Source organism: Pituophis catenifer, unplaced genomic scaffold, assembly GCF_029215685.1.
Source record: "Pituophis catenifer annectens isolate HBS135680 unplaced genomic scaffold, rPitCat1.0.hap2 SCAF_6, whole genome shotgun sequence".
Classification (NCBI taxonomy): domain Eukaryota; kingdom Metazoa; phylum Chordata; class Lepidosauria; order Squamata; family Colubridae; genus Pituophis; species Pituophis catenifer.
In genome coordinates, this window is record NW_027256886.1 from 48,310,808 (window position 1) to 48,328,752 (window position 17,945).

General features: G+C 36.1%; 1 protein-coding gene across 1 annotated transcript in view; it reads right to left on the minus strand.

The window, feature by feature from the left end:
• Nucleotides 1-731: 731 nt before the first annotated feature.
• The window catches only part of XPNPEP1 (X-prolyl aminopeptidase 1), a 37,882-nt gene continuing 20,668 nt past the window's right edge, over nucleotides 732-17,945 (minus strand). Inside the window, exons 14-21 of the mRNA XM_070946424.1 lie at nucleotides 17,356-17,433; nucleotides 13,925-13,996; nucleotides 8,914-8,974; nucleotides 7,171-7,240; nucleotides 6,141-6,314; nucleotides 5,675-5,751; nucleotides 4,637-4,735; nucleotides 732-2,370 (exon numbers count right to left, since the gene is read on the minus strand). Of these exons, the coding sequence (XP_070802525.1) occupies nucleotides 2,242-2,370; nucleotides 4,637-4,735; nucleotides 5,675-5,751; nucleotides 6,141-6,314; nucleotides 7,171-7,240; nucleotides 8,914-8,974; nucleotides 13,925-13,996; nucleotides 17,356-17,433 (760 nt within the window). The 3' untranslated portion in view covers nucleotides 732-2,241. The remainder of the gene's footprint in view (nucleotides 2,371-4,636; nucleotides 4,736-5,674; nucleotides 5,752-6,140; nucleotides 6,315-7,170; nucleotides 7,241-8,913; nucleotides 8,975-13,924; nucleotides 13,997-17,355; nucleotides 17,434-17,945) is intronic.

Consider the following 17,945-nt stretch of genomic DNA (forward strand, 5'->3'; position numbering starts at 1 on the left):
GCTGGTTAGTGAAGAGAACCTAGTAAAGATCTAGTGAAGAGGAATTTGTCATTTCTAAGAATTAGTACAACTACTTGTTAGGAAATTTTTCCTAGGAGTTAAAATGGAGTCTAGTAACCTACATAGAAATACTTGAAAAATATTATGCAGAAGAAAATCAAGACATGTTCTCCATTATTCATAGTCTATACCCTTGGATAGAGAACATGCCTTTTTCTTCTGTACAATATTTTTCAAGTATTTCTAGAATATTATGGTGTCTATTCCAAGTGAACCATTTCTTTTGATAGAATTTGGTTTTAATCCCCTAATCATCCTTGCTGTTTTGTCGAAAACTGCCCCCGTTTGTCTGAATCATTTTCAAAAGTGTAATGCCTAGAGTTGGCCCAATTATTTTGAGGTGGGGTATGGGAGTGCAGATTGAAGTGAAGCAACTCTTTCCATAATTTGGAAAATATACTTCTGTTGATAAAACCTAAAACTGCACTTGTATTTTGTTTTGTTTTTCTAGACCAATCACACTGCTACTGTCACACTTGGTTTTAAATAAACTACTACTGCATTTTCTTTCCCAAACTGCATTACTATGTGTATAGTGTGGCAGTTAAAGCATTTTTATATGCTTCTGGAAGAACTATTTTTCTTACAATAGTCTCTTAAATGTCTTTTAAAATTCAAATACCTCATGTTAGCATTTCATAAGTCATCCTATAAGTCACCACATTAACAAATTTGAACTATTTAGAATTTCTGTTTTTAATTAATTGATACACTTGAATGTTAACACAGTCCTCCACAGAAAAGTGTGCTTTAAAACATACACAAATTGTACTAGTGACCCTTCCCCAATCTAGGACACATAAAATGTGATAACTTTCATTTCCAGTATACCCAAAAGAAATAGGCAATCTGAGTTCTCTCTCTGGAACTATTTCTGCAGATCCAGGATGCTCTTAGTGCAGAGCATTGCATATAGAGTAGTCCCAAAATAACATGTACTACATTTTGCCCAGCACCTTTCTCAAAATTTGAAAGCTGAAGAAAAGTATAGTCTACTTTAATCAAAGGGATTTGATATTCTATTGACTCCAGGCTATCACAAAAATGTTAGACTAAACTTTTCAATAAAGGGTCAACACCTGTAGATCCTTGGAGTTCTTTGCAGACTAAAAAAATAAAACCCATAAAGAATTCATTCAAACAGTCAAAAGATCCTTACATTTGCTTATACTATGTTTACTTATTACACACATTTAGAACCCAAATACATAGTCATGAGAAAATTCTGTTGTGTTATATTGCATGCTTCAGCAAGGTGGATATTGTTATCTGTGTCCAAAAGAGTATCAGAATTTTTAATGTACTAAGAAAAAAAGGGGGGGGATACCACCCCGTTCCACAATTGGCATTACCCAATTGCAGATTGCTCCATTTATTATTTGGATCTACTAAAAATAAATTGCTCAGAGATGCTCTGAGATGGTATGAGACTATCAAGACATATTCTGCTGAGGCTGCAGTCCTAAGTGTCTTGCAATAAAAATCCCTGAATGCAATGGACTTAGTTCAGAGAAGACAGGCATAGGGATACAGCCTGCATGCACTGGATGGTATATGATCTGTGATGAATGTTCCAGAAAAGCAGTGTATTGTTTGGCACTTCCTTTACTGAAGGATAAATATGCAGTGACTAGTTGCCTTTCTGAAGTGTGAGATGTAGCAAAGCCAGATGCTAAAATGTCTCAGGAATAGTTATGAGAAATTCTATTTTTCAGGAAACCTAAATCTATGCAGGCACTAATTTTAGCAGATACTGTATGTGTACCTTTGATGCAGTACCGTTCGTCCTTAACATTTTAGAAAATTGGCACCAAGGGTCAACTCACATTATGGCAGGTTTTCTTACTTTCATTGTTTATACAAGCAGATTGATCAATCTGATCCAGAGATTAGTTTCACCGCCATGTGTTCTTTCCCACTAACCCATCTCATTGTTTTAAGACACAGATTTCACAGCTCTGAATTTAATTTTGTTCATTATCAAAAAGAAAAAACAGAGAGAACATCACAAGGGAATATATCTTTTCACCCTCTATCTTGCCCATTGTTTCTCTTCTATTTGTCTTGATTATTATTCTTTTAAAAAATTCATGCCTTTTCCCAAACCATTATCGTAAAGCCAAAGCAGTCCTGAACATGTATTTTTAAAAAGGAATTACATCCAAAAATAGAAATAGACTATTAGTGTGTTTGAGAGATTGGCTCTGTTTCTCTAATGAGCCACTGAAGGGCTTCATGCCTTCCTTGTTGTTGAAGTTCTGGCCCGATCACTTCTCTGCATTTTCTGTGGTAGTCATTCAGCCAGTCACACTAAAAGGAGAGAAAAAGAAAGAAACTGTCTAAAAGAAAGATTTAAAAAAATGGCAAGCAAGATGAAGGGAAGGGACTTCTGCTTCATCAAAGATTTTGGTGAAAAACCGACTCTTCACAGCCCTTCTAAACAATTGCAGATGGGGGCCATACAGACCTTCTTTCAGAGGTCAGGCACAACTACATAGGGAATTGTGGGGTAGGATATAATATTAAGAAATCTGACAGAAATGTGAGACTTCATTGCATGACACATGATTTTGCAATCTATTTGTCCAGAGATGTATTTTAGATTTCTGATAGTCTATGATAGTAATGAAGTTTTTATCTGCTCCTGTGATGTCTCTCTTGGACGATTCCTCTGACTTTTCCTTAAAGGCTGGCTTGAGGGAGGATGAGCTCATTCCTGGCACGTAAGGAATTGGTTAATTAATGACTCTGTACTGCTGGCTGACAGAGATTTACAGCGGGCTTCGGCTGGGGACAGTTTGCAGGTCAGTAAAGAGGAGGAGGAGGAGATGTCTCCTGTTGTCAATCCGAGAGCACACAGGGCAGAGAAAAGACAAGAGGAAAGGAGATCTGCCAGATTACTTGGGAGAAGGCCCCACCCATCTTGATTGGCTGTACCAGAAAGCTATTTATCACGGCAGGCAGAAGGAGGCATTGCTGGGAACATGTTTGGTTTATAGTTGTGTTTGTCATGCTTCCTGCTTGACTTGGTGCCTTGGAGACTCCTAACTTAGCTTGCCAAGTAAGCTCTCGTGGATATATTTTTGGTTTTGCCTGGTGGATTAAAGTTTGTTTGGTGGACTTACTTGTTGGAACAATTTTCTATTGTTTTATGGACTATTGGCCATTGCCTTGTGGATTAATCTTGCCCTGCTTGTGGCTGGATTTATTTGGGACAGTTCTGAGGCTGGGTGAGGGGAACTGCCGGGGAATATTAATAAACTTTCTAAAACACACACACGTGTGTGAATGGCGCAGCACAAATCCCATAAATTAAATGCATAACCTATATACAATATATAGAAGACTGACTTATTTTATTTTGGTTTTGAGTTTTAAACTTGCCAGTGTTTTCTATGAATAATTAGGGATTGTTCAGGCTCCTAATTACTTTCCTTACTTTCAAAAATTCTTATCCATTAGAAGCATCCGCACAATTTGCTGTTGTTTTGTTCACTAGGTGCCCAATGTTCCCAGGAGTAGTAGTAATAATAGGCTTTTCGGGAAAGGGATCAAGATATATTTCATTATTAAAGGTTTTTATACTTCTGGAAGAAGTTTATAATCACTCTCTTTAATGTATATCGTGATTACATACTTAGGAAATCCAGGTCATTATAGTAAGATATAAATGGAGCACATAATGATATTGTTAACTCTATGAAGGAATTGCATTCTTTTCTACTATGTTACAATTCATAGCTTTCACCTTGCTAAAGTTTCAGTGCTACTGGCAAACTTTCTGTGGCTATTATCCATAAATAAATCTACTCACATTGCATAAGCCCCTCCCAAAGATGACTCTGCAGTTCCTTATTAATATCTCCAACTTTTTCCTGGCCTTTAGTAGGTACTGATATTAACAGCATCTTTGCAGTTGTCTAGCTCCTCCTTGGTGGTGGAGCAAGTGTATATGTTGCATGATAGTTAAATTATGTTTGGTAATTTTTATAACTTGAATCTGAGTTTGGATAAAGTATCTGGAAGCCACTATTATACAATTAAGTAAACGTACCTCATATAACTTGCATATAAATTTAATAAATAATTTTAATCTTTGTTTTAAATTTGTATATCATGTGTTTGTTTTGGGTGCTTGAAAAGTGTAGAAAAGCAGGGAAAATACCAATGTACGATGTGGTACCAGTGACGTAAGGTGATTTTAAGAGTTTGTACATATGCATGCGCAACTGCGCATGTTTAAAACCACCTTAAATTCACTGAGTACAGATAATGGAGTATTTATCTAATCATCTTTGAGTTGGTCAGCTTAAGGTCAGGGCTGTCTTCCTGTACAGTAAATGTGATACATTATATTCTGAACTCTTGGTGAATTAGTAGATTCTCCTATCCAACCATCTTGAACTCCTTCTCCAAATATCCCTGGTGTTATTTATTTTATCTTCGTTTTATAACAGAAATGACTGAGATAAGTTTGGCGATAAATAAGAAATAAATACTGTCATTATGATTTGATTTCAAAGTTCAGGATAAAAGCTTCCAAATAAACCACAATGCAATTTATTACCCATCTTACCTCTTTTTGAGTCAGTAGGTGAAAAAGTATCATTTTTGTTTGGATTGGGACCAGGGTCAATGGTTCAAACGTCAAACTCCCTCTGTTGCTGAAGTTATACTGTGAAAAAGAAAAGGCCACTTAGTAGTCCTCTTCATATCAAGAGGAACAAATATATGTATGTATAATTGCCAGACAGTCTTGCTCTGTTCTAAAGAAATAAACCTTAAAACAAACTTTAACAAATTCCCCACTTGTTAAAAAATTCCCAACCAAGGAATCTAGCATAGAAGTATGTAGGCATAGTGAAATGAATATTTCTGTTCTGATCAAATGTAAAATGTATGGGTTTTGTCAGCAATTAGGTAAGATGAATAGTCAAAATCTATGAATTGGTGAGCATACTGGGTCGTTAGGGTGCTCTCACAAAATGGTTATCATGCCAGTTTCAAAACCAGTTTTGATATTGTTTTTTATGACCTGCTTCAGTCTCAGCTCAGCTTACTTTGCATGTTCTTAATGCATGGGACTATAGATAGCCACCATTTTTATCTCCTAAGCAAACCGATGCCAATTTCCCATTAATTTTCTTTAATAAAAAGAATCAAACTTAATAGGCATCAAAGGAGATGTTCAAATGCAATTGGTGTCCAAAGCCCTCATGCTGTGCCTTCCAGAGGGAAGAACACATGTAAATAGAATACATTTCAAAATCATGTTGTGTTCTGAGCCATATGCTGGGAACTATATACTGTTACATTAAAGCAGTTCCTCCCACCCCAAACCTTTAGGGGACTAGGGACCGGTTCTGTGAAGAGAGTTTTTTCCAGGGACCAGAGGGCGCGTGGTTTTGTGTGCTACCTGCATCCCGTGAATGGGGCTTTGTTGCTTGCGCGGCCTGGTTTCTGGCATGCCACAGACTGATGTTGGTCCATGGACCGGGGGTTGGGGACCCCTGCATTAAAGGGATTATTTATTTTGGATTAAACTTCTAAATATACTATCAGAGAGGTATTGCACATAAAAATCATGCCCTGGAGATGCTGAAGAATCTATCACCTTTGTTTTAGCTGGAACAACAATGACAACATTTTCAATTCGGATCCCAAAAGAGCCATCTTCATAATAACCAGGTTCTATAGAGACACAATTAAGGGGGAAAAAATTATTTAGAATAAAACTCTCACAAATAAAAGCAAAACTCTCACTAATAAGAAATGTTCAAGTATTCATTGGCCAACAGCTCCTGAAATTTCATATAGTTAATTTTTAAAAAGTGTGCTATGTCTAGTGAATACAGGATGTCAGGCCTCAGTGCATACAAGATGGGTATATAAATCAACGGTAACTCTCTATCACCTAATCTAATAAAACATCTTTGAGATGACCCTTATCAGAAACTGAATAATTGACTTTACAGAACTATTTTAGGGATTATTGAGATATATATATAGAGAGAGCAAAATATATTTGCCCAAAGAGATCTATACATGTTTTCATATAATAATCAACAGGGATAAGTTACCATCAGAAACAATCATTCCAGCTTCCAGAGGTTCATCTGCAAATGTTTTGTAGCTAATGCCGCATGGACCTTCATGGACATTGAGGAAGGCACCAACTCCATGACCTGTACCATGCAAGTAATCTAAGCCTTGATCCCATAATGCAGAACGAGCAAAGGAATCCAGGAGATGACCTATATACCAAAACAGAAGTTACCAAGATAGAAATATAACAACTCCAAACTATCCTTTTTTCTAGTAATATTTTAACTCTTTAATCAAGAAGATTGTAATAGCAAATGGTTTGGGGGACATTTTGTTTCTCCTCTGGAACCTGCCGATTTGGCCATTACGTCTACTGATTTTTCCATAAATTAATTCTTTAAAGTAATTAGTGATGATCTAGTGATTTTTCCCTATATTAATTATCTGAACAAAAAATAAATTTGTGATACTCTGAATTTAGTATCAGTGATAAAAAATGGCCATATCATGTCACAAATTATTTCTAGTTTAAAGAACTGAATTTGGAAAACTTGCCAGTATAGCATGATCCAGAGAAGAAGCTAAATATTGTGGAATTCTTGGAAGTTCCAATCCCACAATAGGGATTGCACATTGGTGAAGAAAAAAGTTTACTTCATTAAAATTTCAACTATAACATACTGAAAGTACAACACACAATATACACACCAGCTAAAAGCTTCCATAACAATCTGGTGAGATGTTATTGTTTGTAAACCCTAGTTCATATTTTAATACAGTCAATCAATTCTGGCATAGAAAAAATATTGTTAATGGCTAATACAATGAGTGAGTGCACCATGCGACACAACTGAAGACTCAACATCACCAAGTGAATCATTGAGAGCTGAGCCACTCAAAGCCACTCAGAATGTGAACTAAACTCTACTAACACAGTCTACACTTTCAATTTCTTCGACTCAATGCCCTAAATATCTCCTTCCAACTCCGATTAGTGAAAATGACATCACCACAGCTGCTGATCACTTTAATAGAAAGTGAAAAAAAAATTTTTTAAAACCCAACCTTTGGTTCCATTGGGAAATATAGCTGCACTGACTGCTATGTGGCCCTTCAAGACATAGGTAAAGCACTCCTGCAAAGAAAAAAACACAGTAAACAAAGCAAATAAAAACAAATGTCTAGTCATTTGTGGCCCAGAGCATTTATATACATTTCTGGACTAATATCTGTCAATATATTTGAAATTGCAGTTACTTTTGATGGATAATAAAGAGCAGCATAATCCACAAATCTCTTTAAAACTAATAGGAATGGAGGTTGTAGGCTAAAAAATCCAGCTATCATACAATCAGTCTTTACATGGACTTGCCATAAATGTTCTCCTTGGCTCTGCTATACATTTGTATTAAGAATTAAGAAGAAAATTATTAAGCTATGCTAATTCACTGGACATATTTCTCAATTTTAGAGATGTGGAGAATGATGCATTGGTTTGCAAAGTAGATGACTAATGCCAAAATACCTTGAAGTGATTTGAGGATGCAGAGAGAATGAATGGGTACAAATTGCAAAGAATGAATGGGTTGAGAGAAGGGGAAAATCAAGGCAGTCATGATTAGTTGGAGTTGATGAGTTCCTCAAAAAAGAGAAACAAGAAGTTTAAGGTGCTATATGGATGAAGAGAAAGCAAAGATAAGAAGAAAGCAAGTAGCTAAAAAAATACAGAGATATCATAAATTGTGTATAAACTACTTTTAGATGTATTTCTTCTTGTTACCTTAATTCCATTTTCTTTACTGACTACATACTCTTTTTCTTGATTTGTCTAATGTTGCTTACACCAAAAGAATAGCATTTTATGTATTAACTTAAAAATAAATTTAAAAATAGGATAGCTTTTTTAATTAGAAAAATGAAGCCCTATCTAACTTGCTGCATGTCTTCAAAGTAGATGTAAAAATAATTGACTTAATAACTACTGGAAAGGAGAAAAAACTGGAAACAAGTTGATGTATGCTGATTTTGTTTTTAGATCATTATTTTTCCCCAACACCAAACTCTAGTTACATTGATGAAAAAATAGAATTTTTTCTTCATTTTCTTTCTTTTCTCTTCATCTTCAGTTATTTGTCCAAAGATTTGAGTTAACTTCAAAAGAAATCATGAACCAATTGCACTGACAAGATCAATAAGGTGAAACTGATCAAAATAAAAGATAAATTGTAATGACCTATGGATAAAAACTATGTACAGCTTATACTCAGTGATGCTGCAGAAGATAGAATAATAAACATACCAGCTGGGCAACACGATAGCTGGGGATCTGTGAATCTGTGAATCTACTACTGACATAGTCAACCAATCAACTATATACACAGACAAAGCTGGGCTAATACAGAAATGCTGGAACAGGATGCACTTGTACATAGGAAAAAGGTAAATGAGGATACATGGTATACAAAGCTAGCTAGCTATAGGAGGACTTGGGAGTGCAAAAGATGCCATCTTAATTCTACTGAGTTACTTGTTTGCTGTTTCCCTAGTTTAAAGTTTTCCACTTTCAGACATCTTTCAAAGAATCACTCCTTCCTTATGGAAGCTGGCATCAATGATGGTGAATGGTCTTGGATCTCTAAGGTTATATTATCTATAATATTTAAGGGATAATTCATATTATCAGATTTGATTTTCGGATAGTTCCCTACATTAAATAAATGCAATCTAGCAAATGATGTAACCTAGAATGTTTACTGATTAAAGGCTGCTGGAGAGAGGCAATTAGGGAGAGGAAAATATTTTGTATACCTTCTCATACATCGATGGGGTTCCAAAATGCATAGTCCTTGTCACATCTGTAGTTCCATCCCTTCAAAAAAAGAACAAAAAGAACTTCTAAAAAAGATGTTGCCAATATTATAAGATGAAAAACCAGGTTAAAACTAATAACACAGTGAAGGAAAAATATATTTTGTGGACATTTTCAAACAGTTTTGTAGCATGAATAAGATTCCAGAAGAATAGCCACTGCTTGCCCTGATCACTTATAAGAGGCCTTTTCATTACTGACAAGTAGTTTTACACAATGAAATCATCTCACAGAGACACTGAAAGACCACTGGCTCTCCTTCAGCTTTTTAGAGTTTGAATAAGATTATTCATAAAGGAACTCTGTGCATCAGCCTTTCTCTGGAAACTAAAACGTAGAAATTGTCTACCAAATGGCAGAATGAACAAATAATCAATAGATACTGTCATGCTGATACCATGCTTATTTTTTTCTATTTTGCATTACTATTATTTGCACTACTATTATTAACTTTATAATATTTTTATTTTTTCATATGACTATGTTCCTACCTTTCATGAAGCACAATCTGTTTTAATTGGGCTTTGTTACCTGTCATGCAGCCTGGTTCAGACAATACGCTAAACTATATAAACAGGCATTACAAACAGCAATGAATAGATTTTTGAAACATACTAAGCCAAAACAAATAGCATTATGGCTTAGCATAATATGCAAATCTAGTCAATATCCTTGAATCATTTTGATTTATAACTTGGAATCTGCCTGGCAGACCTTCAAGGCAGCATAAAATGTAAACACAGAAGGTAGAATAGCAAGATAGAAAAAATATAACTGCAGCAGTATTGATTTTCAGCACATATAAACAGATGATCTTCAAACTCCTAAACTACAATGTTTCTTCAGAATTCTGAGATCCCCTACACGTTCAAAAATATTTCAGCTACAAGATGATACAAATTAATTTTAAATACATTTTAAAAATTTAATACTACAACTTCCCAAAATGTGGTTTCCTTCCCCCTATAAATTGGTATGCTCAAAAGCACCTTCTTACTAGTTTGCCAGTAAGGTAAAGGTAAAGATTCCCCTCGCACATATGTGCTAGTTGTTCCTGACTCTAGGGGGCAGTACTCATCTCCGTTTCAAAGCCGAAGAGCCAGCACTGTCCAAAGACGTCTCCGTGGTCATGTGGCCGGCATGACTAAACGCCAAAGGTGCACGGAACGCTGTTACCTTCCCACCAATGGTAGTCCCTATTTTTCTACTTGCATTTTTTACGTGCTTTCGAACTGCTAGGTTGACAGAAGCTGGGACAAGTAAAGGGAGCTCACTCCGTTACACGGTGCTAGGGTTTTGAACCGCTGAACTGCCGACATTTCAATCAACAAGCTCAGTGTCTTAGCCACTGAGCCACCTCACCCCTAGTTTGCCAGTATACTAGAGCAAAAAAAGAAAAAAGGAAGGAAATTCTATTCTAACCAATCTTACTGCATAGCCCTCTGCCCTTTCTGGCATTGACATCTCTCCTGCTCTCTGCCTATGGAACATTTCTGTCTGGAAAGCTGTCTGCATGTTCTTGTTGTTAGCCCAAAGCTGTTCAGAATGTTTAGGAGCAAAAGCCTTGCTTCAACAAATACTGAATTATCTAAGTTCTTCCTAGTTCTGCAACGCACACAAGGATGTCTCTTTATGTAAGACTACAGCAGCATTTTAGAGCAATTACACGATTTGACACTAAGAAAATAAAAGATATACAATAAATTACCTTATGTTGAACTAATCAACATTGGAGTAACAAATCATGTTAGCATAGTATAAAGTGAAAAAAACTTAGGGACCTGTGCTTTCATAGGACTGTAGAACCATAGATGTCAACCTAAATGTGTAGGGCGTATCTCTGATTGATTTGATTTGATTAAATTTACTGATTCTACTTGATTCAATTTCAAGAATCAACTAATCAAATTCAAAAGTTTGAAGGAATTCCACCAAATTCAATTTGGAAAATTAATTCAAATAATCAGTCCAGATTTGAAAATTATGAGTTACTTAATAAGATTCCAAAACCAGAAGAATCTAAGAATTCTGATCATCTATAGTGGTAGGGGATGTGTATAACAATCACCAATATCCAACAAAGTAGAAAGCAAATGTTAAATTTCTTCAGAATATATTGGATTTTGACAAACAGTAAAAAAAGAAGTGGATGCAAAAACATGAAAATCTGGATCCAGTGGAAGAAATTTTCAAAGTTTGTCTAATATTATTGTTTTATATACTTGCTGGATTATTCCTAGAAATAATACAATTTTTCCTTATTTATTTAGAAGACTGGCCTTGTAAAAATAATCCAGTCATCTCTATGATTGTTCAGAAACCTTTACTAATCTGGTATGTTCTGTATGCCCTGAACGGCAGTTCTAAGATTGGCAGTCTGCAGACTCAATGTGGATTCTGAGGACTATTATCAATATATTTGGGAAGTAAGATGTTAGGAAGGCTGTTTTATAGGTTATACCCGTGATGGCGAACCTATGGCACGTGTCCCAGAGGTGGCACGTAAGCCTTCTCTGCTGGCACATGCACCATCACCCCAGGTCAGATCTCTGTGGTGTTTCTTTCATGAGCTTCTGTTTCCTGCAAATGACGAAACAGAAGCTCACGAAAGAAAAAGATCTTACCTCTTGCCGCGCTGCTGGTGTTGGGATGGCCTACCTCCCACCCGCCCAGCTGGTCTTCGGGTCTCTGCTGCACATGCGCACATGCCTGCACATGTGCACATTTGCGCATGTCTATGCATGTGCATGTTTGCGCATGTCCATGTCTGTGCATGTTCATGCATGTTTGCGCATGTCCGTGCACGCGCACGTGCAGTTTGGGCACTCGATGCCTAAAAGGTTCGCCATCACTGGGTTATATACACTTCGGCAGAAAATGTGTGGACTTAAATTATTTCAGTCCACTTACCACTTCATCAACATTGATGGACATTAGATTGAAGTAAGATTTTTTTTTTCCAAATTGGTTATATTCAGAGTTCCAGGCACTTTGCCCCGCTCAGGTCATGCCTTGACCTGAAAAGTCCTTCCATTAACTTTGCAGCCTCAGCTAGTTCAGTTCTGCTGTCCTTAAAGCCTGGAAAATATTATGGATGGATAACTCATTATTCTCAAGTGGCTGCTTCTCTTTGTAAATCTGAAGGAACCAATAATTAGACTGTCTGAGAAGAGAAAGATTCCATTGTACGTCTTATCAAAGAACATTCACACAGTTCCCATTCAAAGGCCTGCTAAGAATGTTGGCAAAAATGCCAAAATTCTGAAGAAACAATTTTCTCCTAAAGAGCAGGTCAGGTCTGCAACATTTTTCAAAACTGACTAAAACAATTTAAATCTGTATTAAATCTTTTCAAAATAGAACTGGATTGGACCCTGGAGGTCCTCTAGTCCAGCCCCTGCTCATGCCGGAGATCCTATACCATTTCAGAAAAGTGGTTGTCTTCTTAAAAACCTCCAGTGATGAAGCACCCACAACATCTGAAGGCAAGCTACAATTCAAGTCATCCCCAGCTCAACTGTCATTCTGCCATGAGCTCAGTAAGCAGACTTGAGAATGTTGCTCTCTTACCATCTCAGTTTCCCATATGCAGTAACAAAACATTGCTTTTTTTGCAGGATTGCAGCCAGAAGACTGATGTTAAATACACAATGCTGAAATGCTACAAATGTTAAGCATTCTTACTGAGCCATAATGGCACAGAGGTTAGAATGCAGGATTGCAGGCTAATTTTGCCAACTGCCAGCAATTAGATCCTGACAGGCTCAAGGTTCACTTAGCCTTCCATCCTTCTGAGGTCAGTAAAATATGGACCTAGATTGTTGGGGCAATATGCTGACTGTAAACCGCTTAAAGAGGGCTGGGGTTTTTTTATTTTTGTTTCTTTAGCGTACCACACATTAGCCAGATATCACTGAGGTGGCTGGCTGCCTCTTGAAAGGAATTTTTTCAGGCGGTGTTATCTTTACCCACAGGATGCCTGCATGCCGGTAGGCAATTGGGGGAGGCTCCTTTATTGTCTCTACGTGGTTTATTCGCTCACGGAAATTGAGCTGCCAACCTCAGTGGTATGCAGGCCCAGCGTCTTACCACATGAACTACCGCGGCTCCCAGAGAGGGCTGTAAAACACTGTGAAATGGTATATAAGTAAGGGCTATTGCTAGTGCTATTCTAGCCTTTAATAAATCTTTAACAAAGTTATATTTCTACATCAAACTAATGTCATTAAAACTTCTATATGTTATCCTAGGAACTAGGGTCCTCTCAATGACAACATCTACGCAGGAAGCAAATCCTATTTCAGACTTGATCCATCATAAGGAAAACAAAGATAAAATAAAAACAACATTTAATTTAATAAGGTTGCCATAGACTTCAATAAAAATTTATCTTCTCTGCAAAGTTTGATTATGTCTTTCATTAAGCTGTTTGTCTACTGTTTATCGCCTCATTCTACCTCTTAAGCATCCCTTAAGCTAAACTTATGCAAATAATGTTATTCTGATGTTTTGCCCACTGCAATGTTTTTTTATTCTTTATTTGCAGGAAACATATGTTCAGAAAAAAAAGTCCCTGATATTGCATCAATTTAGCAATATTCTAGTATGGCAAACATCAACTTTTGCATTCTGACAAAAACTATATTAAAATATTAATTGCCTAGCCATTGGCGTTCAAGTCCAGCATCCATACAAAGAAGAAGTCATAATGGAATAGAAGATGAAATAAATGAATTGTTAGTTTCAAAAAAACCCTTTCCCAACCCTTGTCAGAATAATAATAATTGTACTTATTATTTTTTCACTATGTTTCTTTAGAACAAATCTGAGATTATTTAAACAGTTTATTCCTACTTAATATATATCAGAAAAAGGGCTTAATATTGTAGCAGGTTTATTTGTTTGAAATAGAAATAGAAGCATAAACTGCAGGAATAATAACCTACTTACTTGTATTGAGCACCAGAATCCAAGAGATAGATCTCATTCAAGGACAAAGTTCTATTTGTTTCAGGAGAAGGCCTATTCAATAATAATAATAATACAAATGTAATGTTTCAACATCCTATTTATGAAAACAATTTGTGAAAATTATTGCTTAAATTATACAGTTAGATGATTAACTTTGCCATGCATGTATAATGCTTAACAATAACACATTTTGTTGGTCTGCTACATATAATAGTCTAGATGTCTATAGAGTTCATGTTTAACCAAAACCTGGATGGCTTGGAAGGGCTATTCTCTCTCAGAAACATTAACCAAATCTTAGGGCAGAGGTGGTACAATAGCTACTATCATCCAGTACACACCTGTTTCATTGAGGAAGAAACTTGTCCTGCTGATGTTAATTAAGATAGTGGTTAACATCATCTTCAAGAAGCCATCACTAAACTCAACTACATTGGAAATCATGCCCTCGTCACCTCACGCCTGGACTACTGTAATGCTCTCTACATGGGGCTCCCCTTGAGGAGCACTCGGAGGCTCCAGCTGGTCCAGAATGCAGCCACACGGGTGGTTATGGGAGCGATGTGGCACTCCCATGTGACTCCCTTCCTGCGCGAGCTGCACTGGCTCCTGGTGGTCTTCCGGGTGCGCTTCAAGGTTTTGGCCACCACCTTTAGAGTGCTCCATGGCTTAGGACCACCATGGCTTACGAGTCCACCTTCTGCCACCAGTAGCCTCTCACCGACCAGTACGCTCCCATAGAGAGGGGCTCCTCAGGGTGCCGTCGGCCAAACAGTGTCGACTGGCGGCCCCCAGGAGGACAGCCTTCTCTGTGGGGGCACCTGCCATCTGGAATGAACTCCTCCCGGAGATATGGAGGATCTCAGATTTACGCATTTTCCGCCACGCCCTCAAAACATTTTTATTCCAGCAGGCTGGTCTGGCTTGACTCTCCCTTTTAATTTGCTTTTAAGTTTTATAAAATTGGGTGTTTTTAAATTCGTTTTTGGGCCAAAATTATTTAATGTACTTTTAAATGGTTTTAACTTTTGTATGATGTATTTTTATCTTGTGGCTGTTCACCGCCCTGAGTCCTTTGGGATTAGGGCGGTATAAAAATAAAATAATAATAATAATAAAATAATAAAATAAAATAAAATAAAATAAAATAAAATAAAATAAAATAAAATAAAATAAAATAATAAAATAAAATAAAATAAAATAAAATAAAATAAATAAAATAAAATAAAATAAAATAAAATATAAAATTATATAAAATATATAAAATATATAAAAATAAAATAAAAGCCGGGTTGGCTTAAGAAGAAATTTTTAAATTCTTTTAATCAGTCTGTGATTTCTTAACTTTCGGGCCAAAATTTATATATATTTTTAACTGCTTTTTATTATTTGTATTCTATGTTTTTATCTTGGCTGTACACCGCCCTGAGTCCTCAGGGAGAAGGGCGGTATATAAATTGGAAATTAAATTAAATAATTAAATAATTAAATTAAATTAAATTAAATTAAATTAAATTAAATTAAATTAAATTAAATTAAATTAAATTAAATTAAATTATTAAATTAAATTAAATTAAATTAATAAAATAATAAAATAAAATAAAATAAAATAATAAAATAATAAAATAAAATAAAATAAAATAAAATAAAATAAAATAAAATAAAATAAAATAAAATAAAATAAAATAAAATAATAAAATAAAATAAAATAAAATAAAATAAAATAAAATAAAATAAAATAAAATAAAATAAAATAAAATAAAATAAAATAAAATAAAGTCCATCCTGTCTACAACTTTTTCTTTTGGGGAAAGAGTGTTGATAAAAGCGTTGCCCTGCAGCATCAGGGGACCTAATGTCCCTGGTGAAATATGATCAGTATGTTGATGATACCCAGCTGTACATTTCTACTATAGACAACCAAGTGAGGTTATGGATGCATTTTCTCGGTGTCTGAGAAAACTGAGGGGACCAAATGTGACTGTTCTTGAACAACATCTGGAAGCTTCAGCTGGTCCAGAATGCAATGGTGTCCGTAGCTATGGGCTCACTTTGTCGTATTCATATTATACCTCCTGCACTGCACTGCACTGCACTGCACTGCACTGCACTGCACTGACTCCCAATATGCTTCTGGGTCAACTCAAGGTGGTATTATCATCTATAAAGACTTTTGTAGCATGGAGCCAGATTATTAGTGTGATGTTTGTTTGTTTGTAAAATTTATTAGCTACATGATAATTCTTCCTGATCATTTCTACCAACCTCCTTTGATCAGGCAGCAAAGACATTCTGCAGGTTTCATCTATTGGAAGAATATCATCTTGTGGGACCCAGAAAGTGAGATTCTTTTGTTAAGGCACTTGCTCTTCAGAACATCTTATCTTCCAAGATTAGATTAGCCCTGATTCTGTCAGTCTTCCAAAGAGCTTTAAAGATTTGGATTTGTTCCCAGGCACTGGAATTTAGGTTAGCTGGACCCTGTGGGATGTTCATAGTTTATCAGATGTGGGTTTTTTTTATTATCTCAGCACTTATTATAGATTTTCTATATGTTTTATTTAGTTGTTATTTTGTACAGTGTTTTTATCTGTTGTTAGCTACCCAGAATCGCTATGATGAGATGGGAGATGGAAGGCTGAAATCATCAAAATAAATAAATATTGACAACTTAATTCCTTGGATTGAACTATCATGTAATGCATTGTAGTTACATACTTTCAAAAAAATAGGTAAATATGGAGGAATCTGTTCAAATGTGGCAATTCCTTTTCCTTCATCTTTAACCAACATTTAAATCTGTTTTAGTTTCTATTCTACAGCAAGCACTCTGACCAAGACTAAGTTGTTCACTGAAGATATTTTTCAGTCTTCTTTTAAAAGGGCAGTTTTCCAAATTCTAAGTCATGCAGTCCTTGGCAACAGGGGTAAACCACTCCTCACATTTTGGACTTCTATGGTAACAATCACAGTTGACAGTTTCTCAGTAATAATTTTGAACACACAAATAGCCAGAAGAGAAAGCAACAAAATCTTAAAAGCCAGCTTCTACCTCTGGCTGGCCACGGCACAAGTCAGATTCTTTGTTGCTTCTCCCACAAACAAGTATAAAGAGAGTCCAAGGCAGTATAAAGATTCTAATTCTCTAATCCCTACATAAATTAAATAGCCAGAAGTCTAGAATAACGCTACCACCAATGGAGATTATCATTTCAGGTCTAAGAAGCCTGAAATAACGTAAGGACTATATTTGATGAGTTGAAATGCAAGGAAAAGGTTTGCTCGTCACAATCCAGTTATAGTAATCAATGTATCCCTTAATTTGAACTAAACTGCTAGATACCATCATGCTATACGTCTTTTTGGTTATACAATCAGCTGTTAAGTGCAAGGATTTTTATTGCTCTTACTTGTAGTGAATGATAGCACCATTTGGGCCTGTACTTGAAATGGTAGCAAAGCTCAAGTCAACAAAATTCTCTTGCTGCCTGAAAAAGACATACATTTCATGAAAAAAAAAACCCAAATCACTGGGAAAAGCCTCAAATTCTTCCTAGCCGTATTTCCTTCAGTTGTCTCTTCTGTACCCTATTTGTCTCTCCTCTTTTGCTCTTTTGTCATTCCCCCTTAGCTGGGTGGGATTTGAAATACTAAAAACTATTATAGGGAGAACGTACTCAACTCGGAATACTAAGAAACAAAGGCCAACCAAAATTTTCATCTTTCACAACTCCAGTTCAGCGAGGTGAACTGGATCCTGGAGATCTGGAACCTAACCACTTAGTCATGCAAGCCAGGACTTGTTCAACTTACTCTAGAACAGTGGTTCTCAACCTGTGGTCCACAGACCCCTGGGAGGGTCCATAATGTCTTCAGAGGGTCTGTGAAGGACTGAAGAAAAGTTATGATTTAAATCTTAAATCCTGTGGCCATGATCCGTGGCCACAAAAGGTATTTAAAGGGGATCCTTGGTGAAGAAAAAGTTGAGAACCACTGTTTT